General features: G+C 46.3%; 1 protein-coding gene across 2 annotated transcripts; it reads right to left on the bottom strand.

Moving 5' to 3' along the window:
• Positions 1-384: 384 nt before the first annotated feature.
• On the bottom strand, positions 385-9,929 carry LOC110486644 (potassium voltage-gated channel subfamily A member 1). Of its 2 annotated transcripts, none has more exons than XM_090196888.1 (3): positions 9,537-9,929; positions 6,846-7,625; positions 385-3,566 (listed from the first exon to the last, which is right to left on the bottom strand). In XM_090196888.1, the coding sequence occupies exons 2-3, from the start codon at positions 7,578-7,580 to the stop codon at positions 2,658-2,660; spliced, it is 1,644 nt and encodes a 547-aa protein (XP_090053014.1). In that variant the 5' UTR covers positions 7,581-7,625; positions 9,537-9,929; the 3' UTR covers positions 385-2,657. The 2 variants fall into 2 exon arrangements, with proteins under 2 accessions (XP_090053014.1, XP_021414078.2); XM_021558403.3 differs by having other exon boundaries at positions 6,846-7,676; positions 9,537-9,740.
• Between the last annotated feature and the right edge of the window lie 928 nt (positions 9,930-10,857).

Genomic DNA, 10,857 nt, shown 5'->3' with positions numbered 1-10,857 from the left:
ACAGTACATATTTCTTCTGGCTTCATGGCTCAGAAGAAGCAACCACAGAGTCCTCAGTATGATGTCCCTGAGCTGGGATGACTAGGAGGATTTGCACTGAGTGCTTTGACCTCTAGAGTCTAAAGAGATAGTTGCAAGGAGGGAAATCAACTCAATCCTTTGGGGTGCATGTGAAGTGGGAACTCAAATGATCCAATCTGCTCTCTCACCAAGTTAAACAGATGGTGTCTAAACCTACCAATAATATCAGACATTTAACATATTATGTCAACATTTTGAAAGACTAGACATTTTGGTTGTTGTTGTTTAGATAATTGTTTTGTGGTGAAGTGGGCATCTGCTGACTCATCTCCCCTCTGTTAACAAAACAGGGACTCATTTAGATAACTGATAAAATACTATCTTTATTAAATACAACAAATATTAACAGGGTTCACAGTCATAGAACACATACTGGTAACCACACACACGTGCATACACACACGTGCATACACACAAACACACAGAACATTTACTGGTAACCACACACACACACACACACACTGGTAACCACACACACACACACACGCACGCACGCACGCACGCACGCACGCACGCACGCACGCACGCACACACACACACACACACACACACACACACACACACATACTGGTAACCACACACACACATATACACATACACAGCGCACACACATACACAGACGCACATACACAACCCACTATCTGTGCAGCTCACAATCTCTGATCATAAGAACATATTTATAAAGCACAGTATAAATACTGAACACTGTGCAAAGCATTTTGTTAAGACACATTCTAAGTAGGCAAGATAATTGAGGCACCATGGTAACATGGACAGGGGCAGGGATGTGTCTTTGGATGACCAGTAAAGTACTTCTACCCAGTGGGGTGAGTATGGATGTAGGCCAGTGGTATCTACTAGTGACTAGTCGACTAGTCTACTAGTCCTGCACAGCCATTGGGAGGAAGGGTCAGCTGGAAGCCTGACAGGTCCAGGATCAGATTTCCCTGCCGCCCAGCCTAGCTGTCTCCATTACACACTGAAAACTCTCCACTGGCCCAGGACCAACGCTTAGGGCTGCTCTCTGTTTGCACCACAGCCACCACCAGGCTGATCTCTTTGTGTTCCACGTCACCACAATATCGCTGCAGAGCATTTCTGCCATAGCTTTCAGAGACGGTGCCCAGTCCCATCAGGACATTGAGTGTTTTTACACATAGTCCTCTTTAAAAGAACTGATCTTTGAATGAGGTCTCAACTCTTTTGTCAGTTCACTTCACCTATCCTGTGGTCCAAGTCCTCTTTGCATTGCCATGTTTAGAAAGGAACCAAGATCTTTTTCCAAAATTCACTCAATGCACTCCAGGGTTTTACAAAGTGCAGTGCAGGACAAGACATTCCATCAAAACGTGTTCTCGGACAGCTGTATACACCTGCTTACATTTTGAAAGCTAATAGACTGCATTTAGTGAAAAAAGGGGAGAAATAATCATTTTAATCAGAAGACACTACTACATGTAAATATTATTGTTAACAGAATAAATAGCAGAAGAATAACTGCAGATGAAATAAGGCTGTAATTAAATATTGTACACCCAATGTAGGCTACCGCCCTTTGAGATATATAATTGATTTTGGACCCTATGTTGTGATTCTCACCAAATATGTTGTTGTCTTCTCACACTATTCAAACCCCACAATCAAATAAAGAGTTTATGAACCTCTCTTAGCCTATAGATCACATATGGCAAACAAATAGTCTGAACTAAAAACTAAACATTTCTGTGTATTCTTGACCATCGCTTATCAATACAAAAAAACACGTTGTTTTCCATGAACCTGCACATCCACTTCTCTCTTTTGTGGCACCAATGTGAGCGGTTACGGCAAGGGAAACAATGCTGCAGTAGCCTAGTGTGTCGTGTGGAAATAATGACAAGCGTAACCTGGGGAGCTTTGTGTTCACATTGCCCTAAAAAAGGAATCAAACCTCGGAATTCAGGAGAACCGAACTCAGACCAGCTCTCGAGATGATCTCAGTTCGGTTTGCTTAAGGGGCTCTTCTCTCTTCTTCTGAGGGGGTCTGAGTTCTTTGAGAGTGTTCACGCTGCACAAAAAAATTTGCAAACTGCACTGGGTTCACTAAAATGGTAAAAACGCCCTTAGTCAACCCTCTGCACACATTCAAAACGGCCCTGTGCATTTAGCTAGCTAGCACACAATAACATATAAAATGGCACTGCAATTCACTCATGTCTTAAAAACACCAACATTTACAATTGCTAGAGTTGTATGTACTGTATAAACTGTTATTACAATCTGGTAAATATATCATAAATAAATATACATTCTGTTTCAGCTGTTTTTATTGTCAATATGATGGCATTATACTCGATTCTCAGTGACATTAGCAAAAAGCAAGCTGTCACAATATCTCTGCCATGGTCTCATCAGTTCTGTTTGTAGTAAACGGTGTAAGCCATTGACGGTGCAAGTAAGTCCTTGAGTAAAATAGTATTTTTTTTGTCTCTTCTCCTTTACTTTGCCATCCTCCTTTATCTTTCTCTCTATTTAACTTAGAGGCAGAGTACCAGGGTTGTATTCAGCAGATCCTCTGTCTATCCAGCCATCCTGTCTCACACCTGAGTGACCAGGGGTTCCCTGAGGTACACGTTGCCTTTGTTCTCCCACTCGTCCTGCCCCGCACACAGTCCTGACAGCAGTGTCCCATTGAGGGGGTTACAGATTCCCTTGCAGTCACCCACATACAGGGGAGTGTAATCTCCCTCCCCTTCGTCTCCCTCCTCATCCTCACCCTCCCAGAGAGAGGTGCTGATGTGGGTGTACTCACTGATTTTCTCGAGACACTCCGTCTCTCGGTGATAGAAGTAGCTGAAGTTGGACACAATGACGGGGACTGGCAGGGAGATGGTGAGCACACCAGCGATGGCACACATGGAGCCCACCAGCTTGCCCCCCAGAGTCGTAGGGTACATGTCCCCATAGCCCACTGTCGTCATGGAGACCACGGCCCACCAGAAGGCCTCGGGGATGCTGGTGAACACCGTGTCGGGGCTGTCCGCCTCGGCGAAGTAGACAGCGCTGGAGAAGAGGATGACTCCGATGAAGAGGAAGAAGATGAGCAGGGCCAGCTCTCTCAGGCTGGCCTTCAGAGTCTGGCCCAGGATCTGCAGGCCCTTGGAGTGACGCGACAGCTTGAAGATCCTGAACACCCTGACCAGCCTAATGACCCTGATGATGGCCAAAGACATGCCCGGGTCCTTGTTGGAGGTTTTGTCCCTGGCCAGCTCTGTGCCCAGAGTGACGAAGAAGGGAATGATGGCGAGGAAGTCGATAGTGTTCATCACGTCCTTGAAGAAGTGGAGCTTACTGGGGGAGCTGGCTAAGCGCATAATGAGCTCAAAGGAGAACCAGAAGATACATATGGTCTCCACCTGGAAGAAGGGGTCATGGAAAGCACTGCCAGTGGGAGGGACCAGGATGGTGATGTTGGGGAGGGTAGGATGGGGCTGGTAGGTGAATTTCTGGGGGGAGAGAAGGAGAGAGGGAAAGTGAGTGGTGTTAGAAATGAAGCAGGAGAGATTGAGGGTAGCTAGAACAGTGAAGGGGGGAATGACCGTGGTTTAGACAAGAGATAACAAACAGGGTTGTAACGTCTCCTTCCAACTCACACCCTCCAACACGTAGATCCCCTGAACGCAGCTCACTCTCCAGATCCCAATCACCTGGATTCTAATCACCTGTTCACACACCTGTATGTCATTATCACACACTATTTAGTTCAGTTCTTTGCTCCACATCACTGTGAGGTTTTGTTTGTTTTGTAACACACGTCTTTCAGAGCGCTGGCTTTCCTGTGATTTACTCCTCCTGTGTATGATGGTTTTTGCCTATCTCACTAACGGTACCTTTTGCCTATTCCCTGCCTGTACTTTAGCCAATCGGATTTCCTGTTATCAACCTATTGCCTGATCTCCCAGACTACATTACTAGCCTTTTCCATGTCTGTACTGTTCCCTTTTGGACCCCCTGTGTAGGACCTTCTGCCTGCCCCTGGACCCAGCTACCTGCCTCCTCCTGTGGTCCTTTACAATAAACACCTGCTGCACCCTGCACTTGAAACCAGCTCTCTGTCTCTCCTCGTGTTCATTACAAGGGTAATGAAGGACATGAATTCATTATTAAGAAATAGTAAGGGTGTAAGGTTAGACAGAGGTCGGGGAGAACCATGATGACTACTGTAAACATGAGAAAGAGGAGAGAGGGAGGAGAAGTGATTATTTTAAAGGTGGCAAAGTTTTTCCTCAGCACATGTGGAAAATGCATCTGTTATCACGGTCTGATTAAGACTGTGATAACTGTAATACTGTGTATAACTTCACTTGTGCAATCACACTTTCTCTTTCTTTCCACAGACCTTGATGCAAATGTGTTTCGTCTCTATATTTAAACAGAAGAAAAACATTATAGAGCAAGACTGCATGTGACAACGGCTAATGTTACATACAGCACAGCGTCTGGACTGACTGAGGAATCTGACACTTCATTTCATCCTTACAATGTTTTCTAAGAAGCAGTCTTGGGGTTCAAAGTGGGACAGTCAAATTTAGGTTTTATGGTATGTCCAGCCATAAGATGGATTGGAGGCAAATGGCTCAGAATTGTTATTGCCTGTGATAAAATTATAGTGAAGCAAAAGTCTATGATACTCTGTGTGTTAGTGCCTGTCCGTGTGCCTGCATGAGTGTGCCTGTGTGAGGTGCGTATACAGCAGTTGTTTGTTTGTGCATATACTGCATATGTTAGTCTTTATGTAGAGGCCTGGAATGCTTTTACCAACTGAAATGACAGTGACATTTGCCCTCACATTTGTCAGCCACTTTAGTTCCATTTCTCCTCACCTTTATGAGGTTGAAAAGCCATGATCACACTGACCCGACAGACATTCTCACCCTTTGTCACCCAATAAGAACGGAATAACAACTAGCCGCTCATTCCAAATGGTCACAGAACCATACAGCATGTCTTTCAATACTGTATGCAGTGTCTAGAGCTACCGTCGCAACGGGAGGTGGTCGTCTTGTAAAAGACAAGGATTTATTTTCAGTTGCTGCCACCTATGCTGTCATTTTGAGTCTGTACAGAGCGCTGTGTGTCTTCTGTCAGATGTTCTGATCATGTGAGTGTGTGTGAGTGACTGAGTGAGTGTGAGAGGTCGGGTGTGTGCATGTGCGCTTCGGTAAGACCCACCGTATACCATGTGTTCTGTGCTTTTGCATGATCCCTCAAAATCCAAAGGCAGCTAAGCCAACCTTGTCGGTAAGCCACTTGGCAGGTGAAGTTCATTTAATTTTGTGCGAGTCATCAAATAGGTGTTCTGTACTACTCTTTCCATGCCTCTTTCAGTGGGTATGAGTCAGTGTGTTTATTAATGGGAACCAACGTTTACGTGTTGATGTGCTCTTAGGGTTGTCCTTACGCTATATATAGCTCCTTTAGATCTCTAAGGAGTAACGTGAGACACGCTCCTCTCCACTCTCCTCCTTTGCACTCCACTTTCACTTACCCTCTCTCCCTCTGTCTCTCTCTCCCTCTCTCCCTCTTTCTCTCTCTCTCTCCCTCTCTCCCTCTCTCCCTCTCTCTCTCTCTCCCCCTCTCTCCGTTTATATGTTCCTATCAACTCCATCTATTCCCATACGGAGTCGTCTTGGCAGTGATCCTGGAGCACCAGTCAATGTGAGACACAGATGGACAGTGATCTGGAGATACCATCAATAAAGCATAATGTTCTTTGTGCAGTCCATATTTACCCCTCCCTTCCTGCCCCTCATCTCTCTCTGTCCCACCCCTTTTTCTCTCCCGCTCTTACCTGCAACCTCCCTCTTTCTCTAGTTCCCTAACTGTGATTCTCTCTCTCCTCCAACCTATTTCTCTTGTTTTCCTACCACACTTTAGTTCCCCCTCTCCTCACCCCCCACTCTTCCCATTCCTTTCCCTCAATTTTAACGATATGACTAAAATAATCTCAGAAATGTCTCTGTCCTGTGTTTGTGTGTGTGTGTGTGTGTGTGTGTGTGTGTGTGTGTCGCATGTTGTGTTTAACCCTGTAAGGGGCCTGTGTCGTCACACATGTAGTATTTATGTTCCACAGGGTGACATCTGTCATTGACTTTCACCAACTGTCATCCACTAACTGTCATCCCTCTCTTATTCCTCTCTTCATTCCTCTCTTCATTCCTCTCTTTATTCCTCTCTTTATTCCTCTCTTAATCCCTCTCTTTATCCCTCTCTTTATCCCTCTCTTCATCCCTCTCTTCATTCCTCTCTTCATTCCTCTCTTTATTCTGCTCTTTATTCCTCTCTTAATCCCTCTCTTTATCCCTCTCTTCATTCCTCTCCATCCCTCTCTTCATTCCTCTCTTCATCCCTCTCTTCATCCCTCTCTTCATTCCTCTCTTCATCCCTCTCTTCATTCCTCTCTTCATCCCTCTCTTCATTCCTCTCTTTATCCCTCTCTTCATCCCTCTCTTCATCCCTCTCTTCATTCCTCTCTTCATTCCTCTCTTTATCCCTCTCTTCATCCCTCTCTTCATTCCTCTCTTCATCCCTCGCTTCATTCCTCTCTTCATTCCTCTCCTTCCTCTATCTGTGCTTTATGTACATCTCCCGCAGCCTCTCCTTTCTCCTGGTCCCTTTGTTTGTTTCCTTTTCTACTATTCTCTGTTTATCTCTCATTCTCTCTCTCCTGTGTGTCATTTATGTTTGGCCCTCAGGCCCCTGGCCCCACAACGGCCCCCTCTCACCTCTCGGAGCTCCTTCTCGTTCCTGAAGTCAGGCAGCGTCTCCAAGCAGAAGATGGCGATGGACACCACAATGACCATGACGCTGATGATGGCGATGATGCGTGCGCCCGAGGAGGATTCTGGGTGCTCAAAAAGCATCCAAACCTTCCTCTGCATCTCGTTCTCAGGCAGCGCAGGCACCTCCTCCTTGGGGAAGCCCTCATCCTCCTTGAAGCGTTCCATGATCTCCTCACCAAGCTCATAGAAGCGCAGCTCATCCAAGAACACATCCAGGGGCACGTTGGCAGGCCGCCGCAGCCGCCCGCCAGACTGGTAGAAGTAGAGGATGGCGTCAAAGCAGTTCCGGTTCCGGTCCAGGAACAGCTCATTGCGCAGAGGGTCAAAGTAGCGAATTCTGCGGTTAGGGTCCCCCAGGAGGGAGTCAGGGAACTGGGCCAGAGTGCGGAGCTGTGTCTCGTAGCGCATCCCTGACACGTTGATGGCTAGCCGCTCCGTCAGGGCCCAGCCCCCCCTCCACAGGGAGCCTGAGCGACGACAGCTTTCCCTTTTCCCCTCAACCCTCTCCTTTTCACTACCATTGTTCTCTGTCTCCTTCTCTCCCTTCTCCGCCTTGTTGCGCTGGTCCTTGGTCTCCTTGTCGCTCTCGCTCACCTCCTCTGGGAGATGTTTCTTGTCTCCTTCTCCTCCTCCTTCACCTCCACCCTTGTCATGGTTCTCCATTCCTTGGTCTGTCATTCAGCTTCTATTTAGTTCTTTGTGAGGACAGTTTGTCCCCTTACTCTAGAGAGAAATGCACAACGCTGCTGAAGTTATCAAGAAAAATATCAGGTACTGCAGAAGAAGAGACATATCAGGTAAAGGCAGATAAAGAAGTGGGAGGAGAAACAACTCACATTATTGGCAATTTTAATACTCATAATTATTTAACAGAAATGTAAGCTTAAAGTAATTTACGCCAATTCACCCCCAAATACACTACCGGTCAAGAATTTTAGAATACCTACTTATTGAGGGGTTTTTCTTTATTTGTACTAGTTTCTACAGCAGAATAACAGCTTTGCATACTCTTGGCATTCTCTCACCCAGCTTCACATAGAATATTTTTACAACAGTCTTTAAGGAGTTCCCACATATGCTGAGCACTTGTAGGCTGCTTTTCCTTCAATCTGCTGTCTGGCTCATCCCAAACCATCTCAATTTGGTTGAGGTCGGGGGATTGTGGAGGCCAGGTCATCTGATGCAGCACTCCATCACTCTCCTTCTTGGTCAAATAGCCCTTACACAGCCTGGAGGTGTGTTGGGTCATTGTAACTGACTTGCCTGGTTAAATGAAGGTTACATTTAAAAAATAAAAATGACCTGTTGAAAAACCAAATGATAGTCCCACTAAGCCCAAACCAGATGGGATGGCGTATTGCTACAGAATACTGTGGTAGCCATGCTGGTTAAGTGTGCCTTAAATTCTAAATAAATCACAGACAGTGTCACCAGCAAAGCACCCCCACGCCATAACACCTCCTCCTCCATGCTTTACAGTGGAAATCGCCAATTTGGACTCCAGACCAAAGGACAAATTTCCACCGGTCTAATGTCCATTGCTCATGTTTCTTGGCCCTTGCAACCCTCTTCTTCTTATTGATGTCCTTTAGTAGTGGTTTCTTTGCAGTAAATCGACCATGAAGGACTGATTCACACAGTCTCCTCTGAACAGTTGATGTTGAGATGTGTCTGTTACTTGAACTCTGTGAAGCATTTATTTGGGCTGCAATTTCTGAGGCTGGTAACTCTAATGAACTTATCCTCTGCAGCAGAGGTAACTCTGGGTCTTCCTTTCCTGTGGTGGTCCTCATGAGAGCCAGTTATCATAGCGCTTGATGGTTTTTGCGACTGCACTTTGCACTTTCAAAGTTCTTGAAATGTTCCGTATTGACTGACCTTCATGTCTTAAAGTAATGATGGACTGTCGTTTCCCTTTGCTTATTTGAGCTGATCTTGCCATAATATGGACTTGGTATTTTACCAAATAGGGCTATCTTCTGTATACTCTGCCTACCTTGTCACAACACAACTGATTGGCTCACACACATTAAGAAAGAAAGAAATTCCACAAATGAACTTTTAAGAAGGCACACCTGTTAATTGAAATGCATTCCAGGTGACTACCTTGTGAAGCTGGTGAGAGAATGCCAATAGTTTGCAAAGCTGTCATCAAGGCAAAGGGTGGCTATTTGAAGAATCTCAAATACAAAATACATTTTGATTTGTTTAACACTTTGTTGGTTACTACATGATTCCATATGTGTTATTTCATAATTTTGATGTCTTCACTATTATTCTACAATGTAGAAAATAGTTCAAATAAAGAAAAACCCTTGAATGAGTCAATGTTCTGAAAGTCTTGACCGGTAGGTAGTATGCAAGACACATTTTACATCTACAGTAAAGAATAACAAATAAAAGCATGAACTAGACAGGTGTTATTTCAATCAGAACCGTTAACCTTTATGTTCAGAATGACTATTTATTTAATCAGAACATTAGTCTTTACAGTCGACACAGCCATTATTAGAATAACACAGAGTCCTACTCATAAACATCCTAGATACATGCCATGCCCAAGCATGCTGCTGTGAAGTAAGAACCATATTATTGGTGTTATTTACAAGAAGCAGCCTGCACTGTTCCACTCACCCCTCTGTCAGTCAGCTACTGTTGATAGAGACTAATCACTCAGGAGAATCACGGTGCCTCCACTACTGTACCTCCGCCACAGGGTATCTGTCTGGCTGTCTGTCTGGATGTCTGTCTGTCTGTCTGGCCCTCCCTTTGGCCGTCTGTCTGTCTGTCCGTCTGGCCCTCCCTCTGGCCGTCTCTCTGTCTGTCTATCCCCTGTTTGATCTCTCCGTAAGTCTCTATCTCCCACCTCCCTAGCTGTGTCGGGGGGGGCACCATGGCTCCTTCAGGGGTAGTGTTAATCTGTCTGCTGATACCCCACCCTGGGTGAAGTGAAGGTAGTTAAGCTTGTTTGTAGGTCACAGCCTTCAGTCTCTCCCCTTTGCTCTCTCTCATGCCTACTATTTCTCTGGAGAATGCTGTCAGGTCGAAATTCAATCCACTGCCTTCTCTCTACAACCTCAGCATGGTGTCCTCTTCATACCCCCACCCCCTAATGTCAGCCCCCTGCCTCTCTCTTAAAGTCCTCTTCATACCCCCACCCCCTAATGTCAGCCCCCTGCCTCTCTCTTAAAGTCCTCTTCATACCCAAACCCCCTAATGTCAGCCCCCTGCCTCTCTCTTAAAGTCCTCTTCATACCCCCACCCCCTAATGTCAGCCCCCTGCCTCTCTCTTAAGGTCCTCTTCATACCCCCATCCCCTAATGTCAGCCCCCTGCCTCTCTCTTAAAGTCCTCTTCATACCCCCACCCCCTAATGTCAGCCCCCTGCCTCTCTCTTAAGGTCCTCTTCATACCCCCACCCCCTAATGTCAGCCCCCTGCCTCTCTCTTAAAGTCCTTTTCATACCCCCACCCCCTAATGTCAGCCCCCTGCCTCTCTCTTAAAGTCCTCTTCATACCCCCACCCCCTAATGTCAGCCCCCTGCCTCTCTCTTAAAGTCCTCTTCATACCCCCACCCCCTAATGTCAGCCCCCTGCCTCTCTCTTAAAGTCCTCTTCATACCCCCACCCCCTAATGTCAGCCCCCTGCCTCTCTCTTAAAGTCCTCTTCATACCCCCACCCCCTAATGTCAGCCCCCTGCCTCTCTCTTAAAGTCCTCTTCATACCCCCATCCCCTAATGTCAGCCCCCTGCCTCTCTCTTAAAGTCCTCTTCATACCCCCACCCCCTAATATCAGCCCCCTGCCTCTCTCTTAAGGTCCTCTTCATACCCCCATCCCCTAATGTCAGCCCCCTGCCTCTCTCTTAAAGTCCTCTTCATACCCCCACCCCCTAATGTCAGCCCCCTGCCTCTCTCTTAAAGTCCTCTTCATACCCCCATCCCCTAATGTCAGCCCC

Source organism: Oncorhynchus mykiss, chromosome 13 (assembly GCF_057628025.1).
Source record: "Oncorhynchus mykiss isolate SJ-2025 chromosome 13, ASM5762802v1, whole genome shotgun sequence".
In the NCBI taxonomy this organism is placed as follows: Eukaryota; Metazoa; Chordata; class Actinopteri; order Salmoniformes; family Salmonidae; genus Oncorhynchus; species Oncorhynchus mykiss.
This window is presented reverse-complemented; position numbering and strand designations above follow the sequence as displayed.

Coding starts and splice junctions, on each gene's coding strand:
- LOC110486644 (XM_090196888.1), bottom strand. CDS start 7,580: ATGACAGACCAAGGAATGGAGAACCATGACAAGGGTGGAGGTGAAGGA. Junction 3,567..6,845: donor ACGAGAAGGAGCTCCGAGAG/GTGAGAGGGGGC, acceptor CTCTCCCCCCAG/AAATTCACCTACCAGCCCCA.